The sequence below is a fragment of the Talpa europaea genome (assembly GCF_964194135.1).
Source record: "Talpa europaea genome assembly, chromosome: 14".
NCBI lineage: Eukaryota > Metazoa > Chordata > Mammalia > Eulipotyphla > Talpidae > Talpa > Talpa europaea.
Window position 1 is genome coordinate 24,696,663 of NC_140082.1, and position 26,927 is coordinate 24,723,589.

Genomic DNA, 26,927 nt, shown 5'->3' on the forward strand with positions numbered 1-26,927 from the left:
AATCTATGTGTTTTTAGGCAAACCTATCATTAGAAATCCTTGCAACCAAGGTCATGCTTCATGAAAGAATAGTTCCCCCTTGACTATGACTTGTCATTGAACTGAAAATTCAAAAACTAAGGTGAAAAAGTGGCCATCTAGGATGGAAAAAGAGTCTAATCCCTTTCTATAATATATCAGAAAAGTAATATCTGAATGTTAATATTTTTTGAATCAATCTTATTTTTATTCCAAATACTTCCTTCTTTATTTTCCATAATAACATATACGAGCTTGGTTATACTGCCCTAAAATTACATAAAAAGATATAGTACTACCTAGCTGTCATTAGAAATAAGTAACAGGATTAATATATGCATTGCTGAATTACTGAATTCCCTCCACTTTCCCATCAGTTACAGAACTGCTATTATATAATTTTCCTCAAAAATACTGGAAAGCTCTTTTATTGGGGAAACTTATATTTCTGATTCAGGTCTGGAAAGAAAATAAATGGTAGTATTTAAAAATTTCATTAAATCTTAATGTATATATCTTAGAACTTTAAGAACTATGAAATAGTCATATTTCAATTTTACTTGGAGATAGATTCTAGCAGAAAGCAAAATATCAGAAACTCTCTCAATGACATTTTTATCACTTTCTTACATAAGTATTAAAGATCTGGCTTCAGTATGAACATACTGAAATTTGAATATTTTCTATATTTTGATACTAGATTGCCAGCAAGACAAATCGCTAAACCATAAAGTACTTTTATTAAATGGTTCCTTTTAACACAATGTCAGTTAGTTCAATAAAACTGTTAATCTAAGGTGATATCAATACAAATAGTAATGTTAATTTTTTTTACAGAAACCAAGTGTGAACTTGTTTTCTTGCTTTAAAATTTGTATTCCCTTGTCCTTTAATGATCATATTTTTTCCCATAACAATTTAGCACCTACTGTTTTCAAATTGAGCAAATTCAATTTCATTCTTGGACAATTAACTTTTAATTATTTCCGGGGGAACTCATTATTTTATAAGTGCAGGCAAGAAAAGAAAATAGGATATATAATTTAGCACTAAAATGTTCACTATTTAGATGCTCTATAAATATTAGGTTGCATTTGTTGAAGTTTTTTTGTTTTCTAAATTATCACCACATAAAATACAACCAGATAAGTAAAATTTTGAAATCACTTGGAATATCTTGTAAAAACAATTATAAGCAGATGTGACGCTGAATGATTCTACAGACTTTTATATCCAGTTTACCAAATGGTGTTCAGATGGAAAGCAAACATAGTACTCACTTACTGGAAAATCAAAGATGACTAAAGGAATGCCTTGAAGTATCAGGAGGCCTGGTTTGAGCACCCGTTGCTTTAAAGTTTGGAAAAAAGGACAAATGGTTTCTATTCTGTTTTCACAGACATCCTTATGTGACTGGCAGATTGTAGAGATAGAGATCAAAATGCAAAAAGAAAAATGATAGGTACATAAGCAGATACTAAAAGATAGATCGATAGGTAGGTAGATAGATCAACACCATTGTTTTCCGAAACTCAAAATAAATATATGCATTTTATACCCAAAGGCTACTGAGCCAAATGCCATTTTTCCAGAGGAAACAAATGTAATTGATACATTAAGCAGTGATAATTTTCTGCTCCTGAAAGACTCCTTTGCTTTAGTATTATCTACCATAGTATCCATATTTTACTAGCACACTGTAATATATTATCTATATACATGTCCTTCCTTTTAAAAATGTTCATATGCTGATTAATGCAATATCAGTAACATGTGCATATGGTAAAAATGCAAATTCTACAAGTGGGAATATGATGATATATTAACATTTTTCTCTTCATGCCAATTTTCAACTCATGCAGTTTCCCTGTCCAGGGAAGAGGACACAGGAGGTAGGGGTGCTAGTTTAGCCAGGAGCCTTGAGGAATGAGAACAGAAACAAGGAGACAAACATTTCTGCTTAAGAGGAAAATGCTAGGGTACTTCAAACAAGCTGAATTTCTGGTAAGGAGAAGAACTGAGAACATGCTCTAAGACTGCACTTTCCCCTCTGCCCCTTCCCCATTTGGGGCTGGTGCAGACATAGAGGCACAATGACAGTTCTCAGATGCTGAGTCTCAGATCTGGAACCCCAAAGAGGAGAGAGAGTGGTTTTGCCACAAACAGGCATCACCCACCACCACCAGCACTGCACGTTCACAGCAATGGCTGGATCCCTCCAAGGCCCTCCCCACCCTCGTGTCTCAGCAACTGCAAAAACAGGCCTCAGTCCCTACTGAAGCTAGCAATGGTCAATAAAATAAAACAAATAAAACCACAGCACCACTTGTAGGGAAAAGAAAAAGTACAGCAAATCTCTAAGTTATTGCTATAGATTTTTTTAAAAGGGAAATTTAACATAGCAAAATGATAGAAAATCCTTTAAAAGCAAGTCCCCAAGACACTAACTCCCCAGTGTTCAAAATGCTTTTTTATGAGTGTTGACATTTTATGCCAGGCATCAATTTAGTTCCTTTGATAACCATTTATGACACTGTCAAAGTAGATGGTTATTAATAAAGTGGGCAATTAGAATACTCAGGAAAGTGGAAATTTCTGATCTCAGTTATCTACATAGTTTAAACCAACCATGTATTAAAGTCCCATATTAGGCAGACACTGTGCTGGGGATTGTGGAAGACACTAAGATGAATAAGACTGTATTTCTACCCTTTAATGTGTTTATGTTATCTTTTATCTCCTTTGCTGATTCCTCCTTTTTTCCTCAAGTTCATATCCACAGGGACAAATATTGTTATTACTCTCTTTTCAGAGGTATCCCTTGCCTATATCTTTTCAGAGGTATTCCCTGTCTATATAGACATATGTATATAAAAATATACTTTAAAATATTTTTTGTAATGAAAATTTGTATTATATCTCAATACCCATGCCACAGGCTACTTCCTGGAACTTCTACTTTCAATTTACATTTCTCCATAGCTGATATCATTTGTTCTGATGAATTTAAACACTATCTATATGATAATGACATTCCAATCTGAACCTCTAGCCATAATCTCTTTGTATAATTGTATAATTTCTGGTTTATACAGAGCCACCTACTCAAGATTTCCACTTAAAATCTGATAGGCATCTCCAACTGAATCTGCTGCCAACCAAAATCTTTATTTTGCCCCACCCCAGTCTATTTTTCTTGTGCCATTTTACCTAGCTCAGTAAACAAAATATCCATAAAATAGCACAACAGAAATCTAGAACGTATCCTTCATTTTCCTTTCCCTTTTTCTTCATTCTTATCTTTTAGTGAGAAACTTGTCTCCTTCCAAAGTACACATAACATTCATTCATCTCTCCCGATTCTAGTTATTCTTGTCTAAGCTGCTACCAGCTTCCTGTACACAACAGCACATTCTTTCTACCACTCTCTCCCTTTTCATTCTTGTTGCCTCAAAAACCAAAAAAGAAAAAGGTAAAAAAGGCAATTATTTTTGGAGCAGAGTTGTATTATTAAAATAAAATTAACTCACATTACCCCTCTGTTTAAGTTTTTCTAAACTCTAAAGATGGAAATCTCATCACTCTTGCTGGTTTGTCCTTGCAAAAGTTGTCCTTGCAAAGTTGTCCTTGCAACCCTTTTGATCTCACCCACAATGCTCTCAAATCACTGTGTTGTTTCCCATTCTTTTTCAGATCAAGCTTAAACACACTATAAGACCAATGCACTTGCCACTTCCTTTGAAATACATCTCTGCCCTCACCATGATGGCTGTAGCTTTGATTAATACTTGATTATTGTTCTAACTACCTCTGTGTTTCATGTTCACTGCTACCTCTATTTGCTTAAAATCTGTCTCCTCATACTCAAAGTGTAAGTTCTATCTCAGAAGTGATCTTTTCTTATTTTGTTGATCACTGAACCGACAATCTCAGTTAGTAACCGGAACACAGACACTCAAAACTTTTGTTGAATAAGTGAAGATATAAAGTATAGTTGAAATTGATTGATTCAAATCCTCTCAATTTGCAATGAAGAAAGAAAAACATTTTTACTTAGAAGTAAAAATGGACATCTATTCTAAGCAAACATTTTTGATCATGGATTTTATTCTCCTAGACCTTGGGTAAGCCATTATAGACATTCTGCTTTAGTTTTTTTCTCCCCAAAAATAGAAATTAAAGGAAATAAACAAGTTTAAATTATCTTTTCTTTTTAGAGTAAGCCCAATTTGAGAGCTCAAATAATGACCAGTAACTGATTATCATTCAGTGATAAATGAACACAATGGAGAAATTAAGATGGATGGAAGAAAAAAATCTGAGAGGCAATTTTTGTGTTGCTTAGGATAAGACTTTTCTGGTCTTACTGAATTATTTTAATAAAAGCTCTTAAGTCAAGGAAAATTCTCATAAAAAATCAAAACATTTTAAAGATTACAGGTCTAAGGAGACATAAATAAATGCAGTGGGGAAATTAAATTGAACAAAAGTGCAATGAGCCATAGTTAAACCAATTAATTAAGCAGATTTTGATATGTATATGAATGGGTGGCTGGAGAATTAAAAATAAATCCTAGACTTTAAACCAGTGTTTGTATTCAACAAAAGTACCAAATGGTAACATGCATAAAACTTTCAGATTTTTTTTGTAGTATTCTTTGATGAATTATTTTTTTCATTCATATATATCACCACATTTTCCCCATTAATCTTTTTATTTAAAAACACTATAATATACAAAAATCTTTTGCTTTGCTTAATATTCTTCTGCATTCTTTCTATGACAATTTCAAAGGCATGTAAGTTACTTGCAACATCAATTATGAACATATTTTCAGTAGTGTGTCTACTGAAGCAATGAACATTTTAGGAACCAATGAAGATTAACTTCCTCAGTGCACCTGCAGTCTGGCAGGTGCGAGGCAGAACAGGTGAGGCATCCATACCACAGGCCATGGAATCACACAGATGGAGGTTCAATTTTAAACTTATCACTCAAGAGAAATGAGAATCTGTGCAAATAACTTAGTTCCTGGAAGTCTCAGTTTCCTCCATTGTACTAAGTGCCATATGAGTTAAATATTTTTAAAATTTCTTGGGTGCAATGTCTGTCAGAGAAATTTCTCAATAAAATAGATGTATAAATATTACAGTCATTTCCAATTTGTGGATGCATTTTGATTGTCAAAATTGCTTGTTTCCACCAAAGTGTTTTTTAAAACCATTATGAAACCCAGTGGAAGGTAGATTTCTAAGTGTCTCAAACATTCATTTGCCATAATAACACTTACGAATAGTACCCTGGTTGGCTTACTAACTTGCTTTGATCATCCCTAAAGTTTCTTGAGTTCAGCACTGAAAGCCCCTCATTTTGGGAAGGTCTTTGTTCCCAGACAAACTAGTCATGATTTCTTCATTTGGAATCATCATTCATTCATTCATTCATTCATTCATTCATTTTATACCGTACCAGGTAAATTCATAATTTCAATGGAGAAATTAAGATGGATGGAAGAAAAAAATCTTTTCTGGTCTTACTGAATTATTTTAATAAAAGCTCCTTAATAAACCAGAGACACAAAATATACTTTAATAAACCAGAGCTTAGAAAAGGAGACAGATAAAATAAACAAGACCTACAAGCTCTGTGCAAAATCATAATGATGAAGGTTTGTCTAGGATGCCAGGGAAACACAGGAGATGGGCAGTTAACACAGATGCATAGTTTAGAAAGATTTACAGCTGCTGAACTGCAACTGGAATTATGTATGTTCCCATACCAGGGTCTTCTACTTAATTCTTTTGGGCATCTTTCATGTTTGAGTTCAGTATTATTTAAATTTTCATATTAAAATGCAATTCTTTAAATTCATTTTGGTGGTGATCTAAACAGATTTTGAGCAACTCCAGATATGATGGCAATTTACATGGGATGTCAGCAAAATATGAATATACATGACCACAATCCCTGGCTTCTTTCCACTCTGGAGATACAGCTAAGTTAAAAATCTACTTCAAGAATCTTAATTGCCTGCTTGCTTTTCACAATCTGAAATCCATTATATAAAGGGAATTATTGGAACATCAAATTGAAAACAAAACAGAGGTTATAATAAATTATATTGCTCTGACCACAGTATTATAGTGGGCGCCTCAAAGTTAGGAAATTTAGACTTTAATAACTTTAAAAGTACTCTTGAACATGCCTCTATCACAACAGCAAATGCTGTAGCAATATGATAAGACACAGGATCCTCAGACAATAAAAAGTGCTGCAACATAAACTAGTCAAGAACTGAAACACTTGGTTCTCCACCAGAGGAAGACTTTTTAGATGCTGAACATGAGAGAGGACTTATTCCCAGACAAATGATAAACTACATGGGGGTCAGGGACAATATATTTGTTATTCAGTGCGACTTCCCCAGAGCTTGAACACAAGTGACGCACAAAATAGTTGTTAAGTAACAAAACATTTAAAAAATTTCCCTCTGTATTTCCAATAAATGATCATTCAGTCTGAAAAACTCCAGGGATTGAAATTCTCTTTTCCATAAATGAAAATCAGGACATCTCTTTGATACCAGTAAATGATGCCATTTGAGGTTTAAGCCCAAATCATGCATTCTATTTATGTAAAAATCATTTAGTGTTACTTTTGTTTCTCAATCTTAGACTACACCTCTAATCTTGGTTAGTACCTTTGAGAAATTTATAGGCATTTAGATCAAAAGTGTATGTTGGGGCCTCCTTGGAAGCCTAGGAGTTAAGTCTCAGTGCTATCACCATGATGGCCTGAGTTCTATCCTGGCCTCAGTGATGACCCACATGGCACAACAGACCTCTCCTGTCTCGTCTGTTGCTCCCCTCAGCTGTGTATTTCAGTATATCTGTCTGTTCTATTCCCCACTCTGTCTCTGGTGAATTCTCACTCCCCAACACACCTCTGGCCTACACCCAGGTTCTTCTGTGCAAAAAAAAGTACATATGATTATGCATAAGCCATTCCAGGTAAAGGTATCTCATACTAGGTTTTATTTAAACTACAGACCAAAAATGATTGATCTGTAGACTTATCAGTTATAACCATCATCTATGTTATGTCCCATAGAGATTAAAAATATATGCCATAAGATCTTAATGGCAATGAATGATCTTATTCTTGGTAATTTTTGAGCAACCAGACATAGGGAAATATTAGAATTCTCACTTTTAAGCATTTTTCTTTTGTATTTTGGTTATGGTATATTTTTAAACACACACACTTGTTTATGTATACCGAACTGAGAGTCTGACACACTGAACACTCAATGGAGGAGTAGAAGCCACAAATATTTCAATGATTAGTTTTTACCTTTGAAGTTTACTACACCAACTACAGTTGAAGCCAATCTGAGAGGATACACAGGGGCCACAACTGTTAAACTGGAGACATGCTAGAAATAAGGAGAGAATAGCTTCATTAAGGGGAAATGGCAGCTTGAAGAAAAAAATGAACACAAATCCAAATCCCAAAATGATTGTTGTTCAATTAGAATATTGAATATTGTTCAATAGAATAAAAAATGATTAATTAGAATAAAATGATTGTTCAATTAGAATAAAAATTACTCACCCACCCCCTAACACACACACAGAATCAAGATACCATGCTTGCCAAGCACCATGTTATAATTATTGGCAAACAGAAAAGATCATCAAACTTGTGAATCATTTTCTTCAATATAGCTATGTTTATACGTTCACTTACTAGGCAATGGAGTCATCTCCACAGCTGAAATGTTGGTAATTTTTGACATTTGTAACTCTACTCGATGATATTCATAAATTGTTCTTCTTCGAACATCTGCAAAAACAAAAATGGGAAAAATCCAGTTTTCAATATTTCTTAACTTTTAAAACAACAGCATTTTACTAATGAATGCAGAATTATATGCTTTTCACCTGCAGCTTAAAAGTAAAAATTTAAAAGAATCAATCCTTGTGAAGAGACTAATTATAAAAACCCTGAAAACCATGTGCCCATCTGCTTGGAAGTTTTTTTTTTAATCAATGAAGTTGAAAATGTTTAGTGTCTCCAGAAATCTCTTAACTAGTAGGACTCCCCCCCACAATGTCACCCAGAACATCTCTAAGACATTTTCTTGATAGAGTTATATATTTTGGACAATTTTGACATATGAAATCAGAAGGTAAGAAGAGATAATTTCTCCAAAAAATAAGCTTAAGTGAACCCTTTTGTTAGACTTTTGCAAATTGATAGCCAGAGTGCATTAAAGGGTTAAAATAAATTTAATAAAAACAAGAGAACTGAAGTCATTTTAAAACATCAGTGATGCTATTTATTAAATATACTGTATCATATCTAAGGAAGGAATAATTAACAACTATGTCACATGCAGGAATTTATAATAATTCATCAGTAAATCTGGCAGTATCCTTGAGAAATAAGTTAGATGGAGACTTTGACAAAAACTTTACTAATTAAAAATCAGATAAAATATAAACAAATTTTACAGCAAAACAAGGCTGTTGATAAAATATATTAAACAGCATCTTTCTAAAAAGACCTGATCCTTAATTTAATGGATTTGTCTGACTTTGGTAAACATAAATAGAAAAGGAATTTTATCAGTGTTTTAGTTAGCTCTTGGAATGCTTGTAATGACAGAAGCGCACTTCGTGAGCACTATCATATATATCAGGAATTATTTGGGAAGCTACTTAAAAAATATTATAATATCCACACTTCAAAAGTCATGTCAAGGGGATTAATAATTCAAGCTCTTTAACAGTGCCCTTTCTCCACATTCCAGTTTTTCTATTATGCATCTGTCACCCTGGGCTCCTTTGTTAGACCTTCTCTACCTCAGTTTCCTCATCTATAAATTAGAGATAATATCACTTGTATCACAAATTGTTTTGAGAATTAAAATATGAAAAATTTGCTTAGAACAATGCTTTCACACTGTAATTGCTCAGTAAATGTCAAATGTGATTTCTGTCTAACTTTAGTTAGGCAACTATAGCTAGTACTGGTTGTGTGTTACAAATAATAATCTAATTTCTACAGATATAATTTCACTGAAATCACATTAAAACTCTGGAATCAAGTTTCTAGGAATCTGTCTCTCTCCCATATCATCTTAAAGAAAGTTAAATTTTGGCTAAAGTCAATAGACTCAAAATTTACCTCTTTTTTGGAATTAAAGAGTGTGGTAACCAGGATAACAGTGAGTTGTCTGTTAGTGTAAGTTTTCAGGAACTGTCAATACCAACACACTCAACAGTTTGCAGACTGGAAAGTCAAACATTTATTTTCAGATCTCTACTTTTCCCCATATATGTCATTTCACCCATTTCTGATTATTCATCATGAAATTTTACTCCAGAAGTAGAACGGGGAGGGGCTTGCCCCAAAATGAAGGTTTTGTGGGCAAGGATGACTCCAGAGCCATTCAGTGAGCTCTTCAAATTTATCACATTGGAAAACACTGTTTAAAAGCTTCAATTAGATTCTAGATTCCTGCTATGAGTGAGACCATCCGGTATTTTTCTTTTTCTTTCTGGCTTATTTTGCTGAGCATGATCCCTTCCAGCAGGAATCTAGAAAACTTAAATAAGGGACCAGGAAAAAGAATAACTATAAGAAAGTAAAAATCAAAATCAACAAACAACTATGAACCAGAGACACTCTATGGGGGGTGGGGTGCGGGGAGGGGAGGGATTGGGGTCAAAATAAGGAGGTCGCAATTGTATGGGGAATATAAAAATAAAAATAAATATATAAAAATTATTTAAAGAAATAATGAAACTTAAAAAAAAGCTTCAATTAATTTCACTTTGGTATAAGTGAAAGATGTATATATACTTTTCAAAGTGTAGATTTTCACGAAACATTAGAAAAAATGTTGATCTCCTGGTATCAATAAGATTTGTTGAGGCATATGAACAGCGTCTCTTTTAACTTAACTTTCAAGGCATATACAAAGATTTCTTGGCTTCTGCTTTGGTCTAAATAAGATGTGTTCCTCTATGCTTCTTCCCCATGCATTTTGCTAAACAATTTAGTTCTTGGAAATAAATAACATGCCTTGCCACACTGTTACTGGGATGAGTCTTGGAGTCTTCATACTAAAGTTTGCATGATATCTTAAAATACTAGTTTCTTTAATTTCATATTATATATTTGAAAAACTCAAAATACAGAGATAATGACTGTGAAGTCTCCGGGAGTTAATCATTTATCATGGATATGGAATAAAAGAAAGGAGAGACCATTTTTTGTTTTGCTGCTTCTATCACCTGCTCAGACACCAACTATTGCTAGATGAATTTAATAAAACCAAAATTAATGAGAATGATTCTTGTATAATGAACTGCCAATTAATGACAGCTTCCAAATGGTCACTTCTGTTTTATTTCAGAGACACTTCTGTCAAAAAAAGTAATTAAGAATGTATTTACGGGTAGCTTCTGCCAATACTAGCCTTTATTTGATTCCAGAAATGTATTTAGCTCATGTGTCTTCTGCAGAAAGTCAGCCAAAATAACACTGAACCAAACACTCAGTCTTAGTGGTAGTGATAACAACTTCAACTGTTTCCTTACAACTTATAAATTTAAGATCAAATATAATATTCACCCATTAAGAGTTACTAAAATTAAAAAAAAGAAAAAAACATCTGAGATTTGCACAGACAGAAATGATTTCAGTAATCAAATTCTTAAAGTGACATAATTCACAGTGTAACTATTGAATTACATTTCTTTAGAATTCTGAGCAATATCAGCAGGAGGGACAGAGTGATCATTTGGAAACACCAGGAATTTTCTTCAATCAATATCCATTATATCTGAAATTAAAAGCTTAATGAGTACCCTGTGGTATGATCAGCCATGATGTAATTTGTCTCTCTTGAAAGTTAATATTCACATACAGAAAGTATGAGTAATTTCCTAAATTTGGCTGACTTGTATATAAATATTTTAATATTTTGTCGGAATTGTCATGTAAATGCTTTGCTAAAATTTCTTCATTTATATGTTGCCAATGCTTAATGGGTGACCCAAATGGTTATTTCTTATTTTCTTTTTTAGTTTGAATTGAGTCCATCACACAGCACTATTTATTGAGTATTCTTTAATGCAAACAGTATGCATGGAACAATTACAAGTTTATTCCCAGTATGAAGATGCAGAGGAAAAGCACATTATAATAGCAGTGATAAGCTTCTCACACAAAAATGCAAAAATAATCTACAAATAGAAGATGTTTAACCTCAAATATTTTTTATTCCCTCTGTAGTTCTAATTCTATTAAATAGTAATGGAATTCAGCATTGGGTAAGGAAACAAAATTTTGATGACCATGAAGCAGTATTTTGAATCTGTTAGGTTTTCCTCTCATCATTTCCTCATTGCTTGAGAAGTTCCACAACACAGATGAAACCTAGGTAGCCATATTACAATGTTCCTGAGTGTGCATAAAGGATATCAGAGACTTGATCTAAAGCAATCTTCACTTTCTCCTCCTTCCACATTTAGTTTACTGATGACTTAAATAAGATGCATGTTTTTACTTCTTTCAGAAAGAAAATGAGAACCAGTGTCTGGACAGCACAGGGTCACTGCTGTGTCACACTGGCTGGTGCTATGGGAAGACCCAGGCCAGATGGCTGCCATGGTTCCTCTGAGTCCCAGGCTGTTTCCTCAGGGGACACGTCTCTCTACTTCTGAGATTTTTGGGGAGATTTTATAATGTACACTTGAAGTAACACAATATTTTTGAGAGAAAAAGGAGATTGTGAATTTATGTAGCAAATTGGATGAGCTACTGTAAGTTTTCTTTGTTTTAAAATCAAGTTTTTGAAAAGAAGCTTTGTGTTGAATCACTTAGAGGTTTGGCAATCATTGAGGAAAAAAATCCAATATTTCCAAGTTACTAAATTTCATATAGCAAAACTTAATTGGAAAAATTAACATGTGGGCATTTTTATAAGGGTAGACAACCAGTATTAACTAAAAATAGAACTATCCTTCATGTAGTAGGGAAGTATATGCTAAAATAAAAATTCTCATACGACTCAGGAAAAAAAGTAAGGGAAACAAGGCAAAGGAAGGAAAATATGATGGAGAAAAGTGGAAAATCTAATAATCTTTGAGATCATAATGTATGACAAAAAATGTAGATAAGATGGTAGAAACATTTGATTCATATTATTTTTGAAAACTGTTTTGGCCACTCTGCTCTGTCTTCCATGACAAGGCAATCAAAGAGTGTAGTTCTGCAAAGCTTAGCATTTAACTATTTTGAATAAAATAAAAGTTCATTAAGTTGGGTTTTTCTTCTGTAGTCCAAAACATTCAGTATAATAGATCACCAATATGTATTTGCAAATACGTAAAAGTTTAAATGTCAATTTTTGATAATGTGTTACAGCCCTTCTCCGACTTTTAAGATTTTATATTAGAAATAAAATAATTCAAGCATTAGTTCATAAATTGAAAGATATCTTAAACTGGTAAAATTTACTGTATTATACTTTTGTATAGGCTAGAAAGTGAATGAAGTTAAAGAAAATAATTTAACAAAAGTGCCTTTAGAAATTCTTTTATGCTCATAGAAATTCTAGAAAATTTTCAATTATGGTAAAATGGATTAGTCAATGATTTATAATAGCCACATTATTACTAATTTTTTTGCTTATTTTTTTAAAAGTTGTCTGTACAAAAATGAACAATGATGTAAGAAAATTAAAAAAAAAGTCGTTAGGCTTATTCCAATAATGTATGTTGGAAATATTAGAAATATATCTATTAATATATTAAAACAAAACTTCACTTTACACTAGTACTTTATATCTTGGGAAAATTATGTGATAGGATATTTTATGGAAGAATGTCATAATTTCTATTTATTTTTCATTTTTAGTTAGAATCTAAGAACCTAATGTAGGTGTATGCAAAGCATAGCAATTTTGTCTCCCATAAAATAAATACTTTTGAAGCTTGATGTACTTCCATTTGTTTACTTTTGTCTCCCTTGCTGTTTGAGTAGAGTCCCCAAATACATCATTGGAGCCAATGTTGTGGAGTGTTTTGTCAATGTTTTCTCCTATATATTTTATGGCTTCTGGTCTCTTTACATCTAAGTCTTTACATTCCTTCCCACATGGTTGTTCAGTTTTCCCAGTACCCTTTGTTGAAGAGATTTTCCTCTCTCCATTGTATAGTCTTGTCGTCTTTATCATAGTTAACTCCCCATATAATTATGAATTTATTTCTGGGATCTCAATCTATTCCATCAATCTGCTTATCTATTATCTTATCAGTTCTTCCACTTTTTTGGCAGGATCACATTGGCTATTTGGGATCTTTTGTGTTTTCATATAAATTTCAGTAATGTTTGCCCTTTAAATTAAGATAACTAAATCAATTAAAATTTCAATTCCTCAGTCTCACTAGTCACATTTGAAGTGCATGGTAACCACATATGGCTAGTGGGAACATACTGGACAGTTCATATTTAGAACATTTCATCAGCTTGGGAATCCCCTGAAATAGTACTGGTGTACTCTATTTTTATTTTTAAATTGCAATTGGCATTATAACATTATAGAAAATTCATACATGTATAATATTGTAAAACATACACACCACACACAAACTACGTTAAGTTCTCCAATAAAAGTCCAATGTCATCCTTCACTGTACATTTGACTTTTTTTAAAATTAATATTTTATATCATTCTTACATCATTTTTCATTTTTGCATAATGTATGCATTATCATTTTGGTTATATTCCCCGTACAATTGCACCCCCCCCCCTTATTTAGACCCTACTTTGACTCTTCTTACCTGATTTACCCACCTTTCTTCTCCCTTCCCTCTGGTAACCACTATTTGGTCTTTTAATCTAAACTTTACTTTTCCTTATTTAGTTCATTCATTTGTTTTTTGAGGATTAAGGCTTAAGATTTTGATAACAATAAGAAAAATCTATTTTGTATGTTAAAATTAATTTTTTGTCACTTTTTCAATATAATTTTGGTCAATTTCTTTCAAAAGTTGTTGCATGATATGTGAATTTATAAAGAAACCATGCACAGCAAACTAAGTTCATTGTTTCTCAAAGCGTTCACTGAATCTTAAGCATTTAAAAAATATATTTGCTCTCGGGGCCTCCCCGGTGGCGCAGCGGTTGAGCGCTGGGTTGCGAAGCTGCCCGCGGCCTCTGCGGTGCCGGTTCGATCCCCGGCTGCTCCCCGGCCACCAGAGGAGGGTCCCACATGGCGCGCAGACCTCTCCTGCCGCCCGCTGCTCCCCTCAGCAGTGTACTTTGGTCCTTCTGCCTGCTCTGCTCCCTGCTCTGGCTCTGGTGAATTCTCTCACCCTCCCGCGCTTCTGACTGTACCCAGTGCATGTATAAACAAAAACAAACAAACAGACCAGCAAACAAATAAATAAAGCATGCCTCTATACAAAAAAAAAAAAATATATATATATATATATATTTGCTCTCAATTTAGTTGTCAGCTTTATTTTTGAAAATGTTATTTCTTATTGAGATGTGAATAACAATCACTAACAAAGCAAAGACACATTATAGCACAGACAATGTTAATAAACTTAAAACAGCAGATGTTGACAAGAAAGGGATTGATGTTAAGAAAATACCAGATAATTTACAGCTGGTGGAAAGAATAAAACTGGTCTAAGATTAAAAAACAGTCATTATCTTAACTTGTAGAAAAACAGTTTCAAGTCAGCTGTTTTCCAAATAGTTTCTAATAATAAAATTCTTCATATATGTCTTATAGTAACTTTCACAATACTAAAATGGCTCAACCTTAAGTTTCCAAATAAAAGAACGATGAGAGCATGCGAGGACTTTCCTGATTTTTTGCTGGAAATGTTATGCTCATTAAGCTCTGAGGATGAGAAAAGATGAGGAATGATGGGGAAGGTCAGAACCCTAGAGATTAAGATTGAAAGGCAAAACACTAAACTGGAAGAGAGAGAACTAAACAAGAATGAATAGTGCTGGTGAGAATGGTACAATGATACTGGCAGACGACTGCATTCTGTGTAAATGAATTTGGAGGGACATAAGCAGAAACTGAGAAAGAATTACTTGGTAGAGCCATTTAACAAAAGATTATGGAAATTACACATGACCTATGAATTTATAACAATGTTAAAACTCTCTGGTAACTAAAGACAATTAGAGCAACAATGAAATACTATGTTCTGTTTAGCAAATTTTCAACAAAATTTTCAACAAAAAGTGTTAATAATGTCTGACAGCATTTGGGGATATTTAAGAGAATCCTAGTAGGGGAATAAACTGATACAACCCCTGTAGAAATTTATCAGTTTATCAAAGTACATAAAGAACCATTAACATTTGTTGGCTGCATATTTACTCTTAAGAATAAGATAGGTGCAAAAATTTAAAAACAAGGATGTTGAACCCCATTGATAATATGAAAAGCACCCACATGACAAACCAGAGCTGAGACTGGTCACATATATTATGAAACAAAGGCCTCTGCTGCAGCTATTAATGACTACATTCTATGCAGTTATTTAGCAATGTAGAAATATGTATATATCCTTACGAGAAAAACAGGTGGCAAGAATATTTATAGCATAGTGTTAACTTTCTTACTGTGTGTGTACATGACAAACAAAAGACTGGATGTGACTACATGGAAACATTGGTTGTTAACTCTGTTGCAATTTAAGTTTTTTCTTGTCCATTTCTGTTATTCTACAGATTCTTCTGAATTAAAATTCCCTGTACTTAAAGTCACAAACATGTTTTTACACACATTTTTGTAATAAATAACCAAAATCATTGCTGTAGACCTGTTTTTCACATCTATACCTGTGGAGATTGAAATAGCAGTTCTCTGTGGTTCTTTCTGTTTTTAAACTTCTACAAAATATTTATGAAAAGCAGAAGGTGATACAGAGATAATATAATGTTGTTGCTGATGAACACACAATAGAAATAATATAGTGCTTACTTTACACCAGGTATTGCAATTTATATGTACATTGTATTTTAGGTACTACAATGTTCAATTTGCATGTTAAGATTTAGAACTTAAATAACATGCTCAAGGTCTCATGGCCAGTATTAATATGAAAAAATCCACTGTAATTTCTAGACTTTAAACTCATTTACATCATTTTTTTGAAATATAATGGTTAATTTCATCATGGATATTTTTCATTGTTTTGAAGGAGTAAAGGAAGGCCCCTTCTATCTGTAGAACTATTTAATAATTTATTAACAATGTCTGAATTCCCTTTGATATTTTAAACTATTAAGTCATCTAATCATTTGTGAAAGATAGTATACTTTAATATACTCTGCTTGGAAGTCCCTAAATCACTTACAATTTGGAAGTTTTTAAAAACTGAAAAACAAGGGATTTTTGGGATTATGACTAATGGGTGGGCCAAAAAATACTCACAATAAGTTAAACTTGTATCAAGCTTTGCTTTACTAAGCCTTTACCACATCTGCTAAGAGTGGAACTGTGGTCGCACTAGAAAAAAATATTTTCAAGGTTGAAACTCACATTCCCACACTGGCATGGTTAGTTTAAGGTAAGGTTCTAGTTCTATAACTCATACAACTAAAACAATGAAAAGAAGAGGAAACTGATTTTATAAGAACAAGATCCTGTGCAACGCACTTTAAAAGGCAGAAGAAATGAAAGCATTCATTACAATAATGATCAGTTGTTGCATAAATTCCATCAGGAGAAGAAAAAAGGGTAACGGAGAATGATTTATATTCCCTATGAGGATGGCTCCTAATAGTGAGTGTTGTTAATAAGAAAACATAATTGTGAAAAGACACACATATCTTAATTCTGACTGTACAAATGAACACAAAAACATTCCATAATCATCCTATTTCTCAGGAAAAGATAATATTTGCATCATTTGTATTATAATCATTTTGGATTATCCTAATCTTTGGTGTAAAACTTTTTTTTTAAGCTGAGAACACAGTGCAACCCTATCTTTCCTCTCACACTGAAGTTCATGTAACAGACACAGTTATATTTTATCAATGCAGGAACAGGTTTTTAAGAGATTTAAATTTTTCTGTTCCCCAAATTATTTGTAAATAGGACATATCAATTCTAATTTTTTTCCAAAATATGGCTCCATCTAATGACAGGGATGAGGGCATTAGTAACTCAGAACTTCTACTCTATCCTGGCAACTTCCTCAGGATTGAACTGTGAGGTCCAGAGGATTCATGAATGCCATTTCAGCAGGCAGCTCACCTGAGATAAACTTTTCTGTGAATTTAATGCTTACATATTTTAGATGAATGCTGAGTCCCCAAGTCTATACATAATCCATTCTCAAAATTCATATAAATTTTGCCATTTATTCAGTGAAGTTTATATTTGGGGAAGATACATTTTCCCTGAACATAATGGCTGCCTTATTACAGCACAGAAAAGAATACAACATTGAATTTGAGTCACTGAAATCTCAGTACAATTTTATCACATCTAAATGCTGACACAATACTTGACCACTAAAATATATTTCTCAAAAAAAATTCTTTTGTTCCTTGGTGGGTCTTTTTTCTAAACAGGAGTATATTAGAACATTAACGTGGACCCAGGTGCTTTTGGAAGTTGCAAATAAAATTCTTTTTAGGATGAAAAGAACTGAAAAACTAAAAGCAGTGTTTCCTTTTACTTGTGTAATAATTGACATATCTGAAACAAAGAATGTGAGAACAGTTCTTTTATCAAGCAGGAGTCAACTTTGACTCTCCTGGAACTCAGCCTCTTATTAAAGAGTTCCATCAGGATGTCTTTATGTTGCCTACACATACTTATATATCCTTGCTTTGTTCACAGTGTGATTTCATTTATGGAAAATGAGTCTTGATCCAACAGTTCCCTTGACATTATCACCCACAAATTCTTGGTTAACAAGGAGAAATCAACTACTGTGGTGGATTCATTCGGGTTCTTCACCAAGCAGAAATGCCACCTATGAATGTCATCTAAAAAGTTATTGCAAGAATCACAGCTATAGTGTTTCCAGTCAATCCATTATTCTGAAAAGTTTAAATAATTTCCACTCCATTTCCTTTTCATATTTCAGAGATGACATAATTAAATAGAATTAGCTTAAGTTGAGACTAAACAGCATATATACATGTGATAAACGAAGCCTACCCTGATAACAAAATAAAAAAAAGGAAAAGAACTTTAGACAAAAGTGAAAGAAATGATCTAATCACGAGATGCATTTTATAATCACCTCTGCTTTAAATAAGCATGTCTCATCCAAACACAAATAACGTCAGTTCTAACACACACAGTATTCCTGAGGGAAGGGTCTTAACTAGAAGGTTTAAAAAGCAGATGCTTCCAAGTGATGGCAATTTACATGATGAAAATTATTACAAAGAGCTGTTATATTTTGATTTCCTAATACAACAGTAACACAAATGTTTTTATTCTGCAAATGTAAATTAAAATGATTGGAAAAATAGCTTCAGAAAACAAAATATATGTTTTATTTTATGGGTATAATTCTACCAAAATTTTTTTAACCTCAATCTTGATCTTCCTGGAGATTCCCAGATAGTTTCATACAAACATGTTAAATATTAAATGGCACAAAATGCTTTTTGCTGATAAATGTACTTAAACTGAACAAACAAGCAAGCAAAAGTCATACCTATTGGTCACAGAATCAGTCACACTTTATGTTCTTCTTACAAATGAAATAAATATGTCTGTAAAACCAAGCTAATAATCCCAGAATTCAAAATCACACTATGACTTGGCTATTTAATTTCACTTTCCATAAATTATCAGTTCAAGAGTAACAGAGAGATAACAAATGCCACTGAGTTAAAAACCAAGCAATGTGATAAACGAGCAGTGATTGCTTAGTGATTCTATCACTGAGAAACTTCTATCTGCCCCAACTCAACGTCCTTAAATTTACCCCCACAGCAGGCTCAGACTTTGAGATTACCCTTCTACATACTGGGAATTTGTTGGATCCTGTGGACAACGACAAATGCGTCAGACAGCCCCACTTTCACTGGGTGATTGGTCGAACTTATCTGTGTGACCAAGACTGGAATCTGGAAAAGACAAGGCAGATTGCTGTGTGTTAGATTTGAATTTCATTCAGGGTGGAGGCAGAGAGTAGGGTCATCTTCTTTAATGGATAAAATCAGGTGATAGATTTGAAGACTTGGAGAGACAGAAGCAAATATTAGAAAGAAAAAAAGACAGATAATACTTAAAAATAACATTTGTTTAGTATAATACAATGGGCTAAATTGACAAAGTTTCTGGTCTCGGAGATGACATTTAATGATGAAAATAATAGAATCTCATGCTGAATGCTGGAAATTTATTATACATAGAGGCATGGCATGTATGCTTTTAGTGCTAGCTATAATTTCAGGAATAGAGATTCTCCCTATAATGGTATTTTTCCTAAATAATTTTATTATATATTTATTTTCATAGTTTCAAACTTCTTATTTATATGTGCCTTTATGGATATAAACCCTAGAGAAAAACACATGCATTGTTAAATATATATATTTAACAATATCATCACTAAGTAGTATATAATCAAATTTGGTAATTGCTAATGATGTTGAACATAACTATTTTGATTGAAAATCACATAGAAAGTTTATGAATTATTTTGGGTCAATTCAAAGTCACCTTTCCTAAATTTGAACCTCAATGGAACCAAAATCTAAATAGGAAAGATTTCCAATATTTATAGTCTTAAAACATTAGGACATATCAACAATATATTAACATAACACAACTCACAAATGAGAAAATATTGGAGCCAATTTTTCTAGATTTAGAAAAATACAATGGAGGTATGATGACTATCTTCATTACCCATTTTGTAGAAACAAAGATGAGAATGAAAGCATCACAAATAAATAAATAGAAAAGAAACAAAATGTAAAGGATAAATGCACCACCATTAAATATTTGGGTAGGAGAAGCAGATTGTGGGCCATCTGTGGGTAATTCATCAAAGAATTTATTAGATCAGACATTCTTGTGTAAACCACAATAAACAGCATAGCAATGAGAAAGAAGGAAAATAAGTTGGAGAGAAGATATAAGAACTATTTCTCTCATTTTTTATAATTGACATCATGAAATTATAAAAGGGCTTTTTGTTGAAACATCAATTAAATGGAAACTATAATGTTTCTGAAGTTTGTGGAATTATTTCAAAAATAAAAGATGAGATTTTATTCCCGTCGTGTACTAATTCAGTGTTCTCTTAATGTTATGGTCTTACCAGTTTTTATCAATATGTTTAGGTCTTAACCAGCATGAAGAATAATTCTGGCATTGGACAAACAGAATTGAAATTATAATTCCTGTTCCTAAAAACTAATTTACTAAATGAAACCATGATGTAATTTATCTAGTGATTACTAAGTTATATTGGGTAACTGTATGTGTAATTCCTTCTCTTAGTGGGCATTATATTATTTCCTGGTTTTATATTCCATGCTGAGGAGTGCTAATATGAATACAGGGCCTCTGTGGTGATGCAAGGGCTAAGACACAACCTATGAAGCTATCCGCAGCCACTGCAACATGAGTTCGATCCCCGGCCAGGTAGCTACCCACATGGCACAGCAGACCTGACTTGCCCGCTGCTCCCCTCAGCAGTGTACTTCTGTCAATCTGCCTGTTCTGTTCCCCACTCTGTCTCTGGTGAATCATCTCACCCCCACACACACCTCTGGCCTGTACCTTCAGCTCTTGTATGCACAAATAAATCTTAAAAAAGTAATAATATAAATATAATTTATAATTTAAATATAAATATAATTTAAATATAACACAGATGATGTTATATAACATAGACAGTTACTTACACAAAATGTCCCAACTGTTACTTATACAAAAATGTCCCAACTGGTTTTATTTTCTATAGTCTAACAAGATAAAGTCAGAGGAATTTTAAAGATTTATTTTTCTTTAAAGTCAGAAGAATTTTAAAACATTATTACTAATAGGACCTGCCTAAGAACAAGTATGAAAACTGTGCTACTTGCTTTTCTCACTTGTCTTAATTCTCCAACATGTATGAATGCTGTTTTCCTTGCAAGTTCGAAAAATTTTACCAGATAATTCTGTGGCAAATAATTGTCGTATTTCTTCTTTTTCTGTATATAAAGTTAGAACTTGAGTTTATATTGGTATCAGCTGGAAAACCTGATAAATGTTATTCTGAATATTATTTTTATATAAAAGCTTTTGTTTCAGGCCTCGTGACATCTTGTAGACCTTTTGGTGTAGTAGATTTTCCTTCTTTTCAGATTATCCACTCCACCTTTTGGATCTCTCTTTGTCGTCTCTTTCCTTACCTAACCATTTTTTACTTTGATTTTATTTTCTTTCATTCTTTTTACTCCTTTTCTTTATATTGTTTCTAAAACAAACCTTCTCTCCTGTGCATTTCATCTGTGTAGATTGATTGCACCAATGACCTCAATCAATAGTCTTCTTGTATCCAAGCCTTTGGCCTTTTCACTTTTCAGTATTCTTCCATTCTGACTGTGCTCAAAAAGAAGATAACGACAAAACTAAAGCAAAAAGGTACCTGAAAAAATGCCTGTATATCTCCACCTCTTTTCTTACACCCTCGCCATTACCAGGAAATTGTACATGACTGTCAGCTGAAGACATGAGATACATGTGGAGAAATGTTTTCTTTCCAGCAGAGGTCATCCTTGACCAGCAAGCCCCTAATAGCTGGCACCTTCTTGATTAGCTAGTACTAACCTATCTGCCAGCAACCGTATTATGGAGCTGGGGTAAGAGGAGACCAATCCAGATCACTAGAACCAACAGGCTGATTCATACTTATCTTGTGCAAAATAAGAAATTGAGTTGTTTGAAGGCACTACATTCTGGGGTGATTTTGCCACACAGTAATACTAATCAATACATTTTCTTTAAAAATCAGTACATTTCTCATTAAAAATTTAATAACCAAACACAAACTTTTCCATATGTTCTACATAATGAAGTAGTATTCTTCCTCCTAGATTTCTATAAATCAAATAAATATCTATTTCTAGGTACAATTAAACTTGAAAGATTGGTATTTTCCAGTAGAAAAAAATCTCATTTTCTTTTTTTCACTCTCTCATATTTCTTCATTCTCTTGTTAATTATTTCTTCTCTGGATTCCAAAAGCCAAGACCAATTTGTATAAGTAATCTAGAGCCAAATTCCTTTAGCCTAAGGAAAATGCATCCACAAACAAAATGAGTAACTTAAAAATATAGAGTATTCTGTCACTTAAATAATTCCATTATAAATTGGTCAGCCTTCAGAGAAGATGGTTGCCTACAACTTTTAAGGATCCTTTCAAAACTTAAATTCGACTATGTTATTCTGTTGAATTATCTTGACATTTCCAAACTATAGCAAGTAAATTGTTAACAAAGATTTGCAACAAAATTTGTTAGAATGAAATATGTAAAAAACAGAAGTAGGCAGAAGTTATTATCTGCTACTAGGGCTTACCTTTTAACTTAGTGCAGTTTGTTAGATTTATTTATTATTGGACAGTGATTTCTAAGGATTGTGTCTGATAAACCCACTCTAACAGGAGCCTTAATATAATGTGGGGCCACAAGGCAGAAAATAAATTTCTGAGAGTAATGTCTACTAGATATCAATTATCTTCTCCAAAATGTAAATACACCCCCACACTATCTGGTAAGAGAGAATTCATTAAGTATTAATTGACCAAATTCTCTGTATTATTACAGAAGAGAAAAAAATAAAGTCTGTACTTCTCATAGAGTTTACATTCTAGAGTGAATACCAACATTCACACAAATCAACATCAAAATTATACAGTATGCTAGGAGGTGGTGGTCAATGCTGGGGGGGAACAAAACTTGACAAAGACATAGAAAGGGGTTAAGGCATCTCTACAAGAGGGAAGTCAAAGAAGGTCTCCATGATAGATGACTTTTCTATAGGCACTTGCAAGACTGCCAGTGGGTATTTGGGGAGACGCTCTAAGTAAATGCAAAAGCCTTAACTGAGTCATTTTTGGTGTCTTTTAGGAATTAAGAATGCCAAAGGATATGGGTGTGTTGGGGAAGGGTTACAGGGATTAGGTACATGGAACAAGTCATAGCAATAACTTTAGATTTGACCCTTGGTTAAATGGGGAATGTCTAAAAGGTTTTGAACAGAGGAAGGACATACCCTCATATCTGAAAGAGATCACACAGAGTGCAGTGTGATTAAGACTTAAGAGGGCAAGGGAGAAAGAGATATTAGTTTAGAGGGTATCACAATATCTAGATAATAGTTGGTGGTTTGGACTACACTGGTGTGGTAATGTGGGTGATGGAAGTGACAGCAAGATGTATTCTGGATGAATTGTGAAAGTACTGTTATCAAGACATGACATAGTTTTAATAAGGAGAGTGAGAAAATAGATGAGCTTCAACAAGGCCACTCAGTAGCAGGAAAAATAGAGTCATGTTTTTCCTTGGGGTGGCCATGTTGGATAGCTTCAGAGTTCACTCACACAGTGGGCTGTAAGAACGGTGTCTTCGAGACATGCAGAGAAGAGATTGTGTAGGTCTGAAGATTAGTAGTGAAATGTCCAGAAATAGAGAAGACTAGGAAGGAAGGTGGGAAAAGAATGATGACTTTATGACAATGCAACTCCACATACTTTTCTTTAAGATTTCATAGAGTTCATGAATAAAAACATAGGTTTTCTAAAACTATAGTATTTTATCCTGATTAAATATGAAATGAAAAAATTACAAGAAAGTTTTGATTCCTTGCATTTTTCTAGAAGCCATCCAAGTCTTTCATGAAATGATTACATATCATGTTTTGGAAAAAAAAAAAAAAGACTGCTTCTGCCAGTGAATTGAATACCTAAATGTAAAAGATTCTTGAAGAAAAGTTGAACATGCCACACTTTTCATCATTTTCCTTTAGAAACAAGTCTGTCTCTCTCCACCTGATGTTGTCATGTCATTTTTACTCTACCTTCTTGGGTTGTAGTATTTTTGCTTGAAGGCTGTGGTGGTGTTCTGTGAAAGGATCATTCATCTACTCACTCAGAAATGAGGGCCTGAGAGGGCCCTGTAAACAAGGTGGACTACTCCACAGTTTTCCATGTGAGTGTTAAATGAGAGCTGTTTAAGATAACTTAGGAATACTGCTAAAAGTCAAAATTAAAATGAACTTCTTTTTGACTAGTATCACCACAGCAATTGCATATATGTGTATAATCTATCTAGAACTATAGTCAATATTGAGAAAAAATAGCCCAAAAAAGGGTCTGTCATAGTGACACAATCATCTATTGTACAGAATAGTCTTTATTTACAAGAACAGGGTGTAGCCAAGTCAACGGAGCCATGGCCAACTATGATATTGAAGTACAAAAAGTCTAAAAATATGGCTTTTATGTGGAACTATTTTTTATCCTTTCTACAAATTTTTACTAATTATCTCCTAAATTAGTTCCTGAGGATATCAGGAAGTTCTGACAGTACAAACTGTAAACTCACAGAAGATTTAAAAAAAATTGCTTCATTATTTTCAAGTGCCTATAGTAACTGCCTTTTTAAAATTTAAGCAAAGCTAACTTTTCATTGGGTCTCTGTATGAATTGGATTGAATCATAAATTTCTGAGAATGAGTTTTACAGTTACATTCATTTGACAGCATAGCTACAGAAAAGGAACATTAACACTGGTTAAAATATGCTTTCATTTCAGCTTATACAGACATTTATAAACTCTTTTTAAGGTATTTTAATTTTTATATCATCTCACAAGGCATAAATAAGTTTATTACTTACATGTAAAGTTTTCCATAAATAATATAGTGAAAGTAAGTATAAAGGCATAAAAGAGGTGCATTAACTAGACAGAATTAAGGCAGAGAAGATGACAGAAGTAAGCAAAGGTAGAGCAGAACACAAGGGCCTTCTGTGGATGATCCAAAGACAAAGAAGATGTCCTTTCCATATAACAAATTCATTCTCCAGGATGTAAGGGCCTAACACGATACCAACTTGTAAACTTTTACATCTGTCTCTAAAACAGGGAGATAACAGCAAGCTGCTTAGTCAGAGGTAATGGAATTTTATTTTCTGCCCTGTTTGGCCCTGCAAACCTCGCCAAAACATTCATTTGTTTCCATTATGGACCCAGCTATCTATCAAATTGGCAGTACAGCATCGCAGCAAGGGCTTGATTGCTTAGTATGTGTTCCAAAGTATGAATCATATGCCGATTGGACGGTAACTGGAAAGGAATTACTCTAAACTCATTTCGTTCAATTGTTAATCAATAATGTGGCATCTAGTAGTTAAATAGATACATATATTTAAAAACTCAAAGCTTACAATTTTATTCATCCTCACCAGCATTCAGCCCTTAACGTCCAACATTACCTTCCTTAAATTGTCTGATCTGGTTTCAGCAGAACTTAATCAGGTATCTCATTTTCAAAAGTCATGTTCCATTATTATCAAAACAACACATAAAATCCAGAGTATAGTCCAGAGTATTTGTGCTTAGTTGTCTGAAAACTACATTCAAATACAAGTGCTTTCAGTAAAATTTGACAATATAAATATGGTTTTGCTTTCATGAATATCATTAATATTTCACACAATTATTTCAATCTCTTTTTTACCTTATAGTTACTGGACTTTTTTACATGCCAGCCTCTGAGCAGTGTCCTTGTCACCATGAAAACAAAGAGTGGTAAGTTAAAGATACCTTTTTGCTATTTCTCATGCCCGCTTCTCTTCAACCATATCCTATAGAAAATCTGGAAGGTGGCAACAGCATGAAGTTGATAAGTAAAAACAGCTTCCATATTAAAAAAGGGGTTTCAAAATTCTATAAGAGTGTTTATCCAGAGTAAAAAAGAAAAAATGGTTGAAGAAGAAATTGGAGAGAACACACCATGAATAAAATTTTCAGCCAGTTGTAGCAAAACTTCTAGCGACATATCCAATTTAAGCACACCCACAAATCAATGGACCTTCAATTTAAAGATTTCCCACTACTGACTTGAAAAATTAGAGTTGGAGCTACATATAGAAGAAACATTGTTCAAGATAGTAAAAGTGTGGTGGGGGCTTTATCTGGGGAATAGCTAGATAAGGGAACTTCCCTAAACATGGCAGGGGAATGAACACCACAGGACTTGAAAGGTGATAAGGAAACTCCGTGTTCTGGGTGTGTGCTCACTTGTGGAATGTACAAGGTCATTCACCTTAGGGACAAAGAAGCTCTTCGGCTGTGGAACATCAGAACAGCAAGTGGACCTGGCCTGATCCTGGTAAGAGCACATTGTGAGGCCAACATATCAGTGGCCCCTCAGGGATGAAATGAAAATGAAACTTGGAAGGAGAAAATAATCCCAGAAAGATCAAATAAACCACCCCCTGGACAACATAACCAGCTAGTAGCAGCGTGGGCATTAGGACATATTATCTATTTTGAAAATTATTTCCTTTCAGTTATTGATCCTTCTACATACTATTTTATTTATTTTTATTGACAGCATTTATTGTTAGAACATTATAAAGGGAGAACTGTACACATTGTCATGTTTTTACCCTATGGAAAAAGAAAAAGAAATTAAGATTAGGAGGCTTTATGTGTGAGATAGCTAAAAAATAAAACATTTCCAAAAATGCAACCTAATTAGATCAAATACAACCATGGAGACTTAACTTTATGTTTTATGCATTTGAACTACAGAGATGAATATGATAATATAAAATTATCTAACTTTTCTTGGAATTATCTTGAAAGTTTATAATC

The 26,927-nt window shown here is 33.3% G+C and overlaps 1 protein-coding gene across 3 annotated transcripts in view; it reads right to left on the minus strand.

Annotated features, from left to right (window-relative positions):
- Positions 1–26,927, minus strand: part of PLXDC2 (plexin domain containing 2) — a gene marked incomplete at both ends in the record, with an annotated part of 380,548 nt that overhangs the window by 67,277 nt on the left and 286,344 nt on the right. For all 3 annotated transcript variants that reach the window (XM_084254370.1, XM_084254369.1, XM_084254368.1), the window contains 3 exons: positions 7,373–7,454; positions 7,769–7,864; positions 19,073–19,172. In XM_084254370.1, coding sequence (XP_084110496.1) covers positions 7,373–7,454; positions 7,769–7,864; positions 19,073–19,172 — 278 coding nt within the window. The remainder of the gene's footprint in view (positions 1–7,372; positions 7,455–7,768; positions 7,865–19,072; positions 19,173–26,927) is intronic.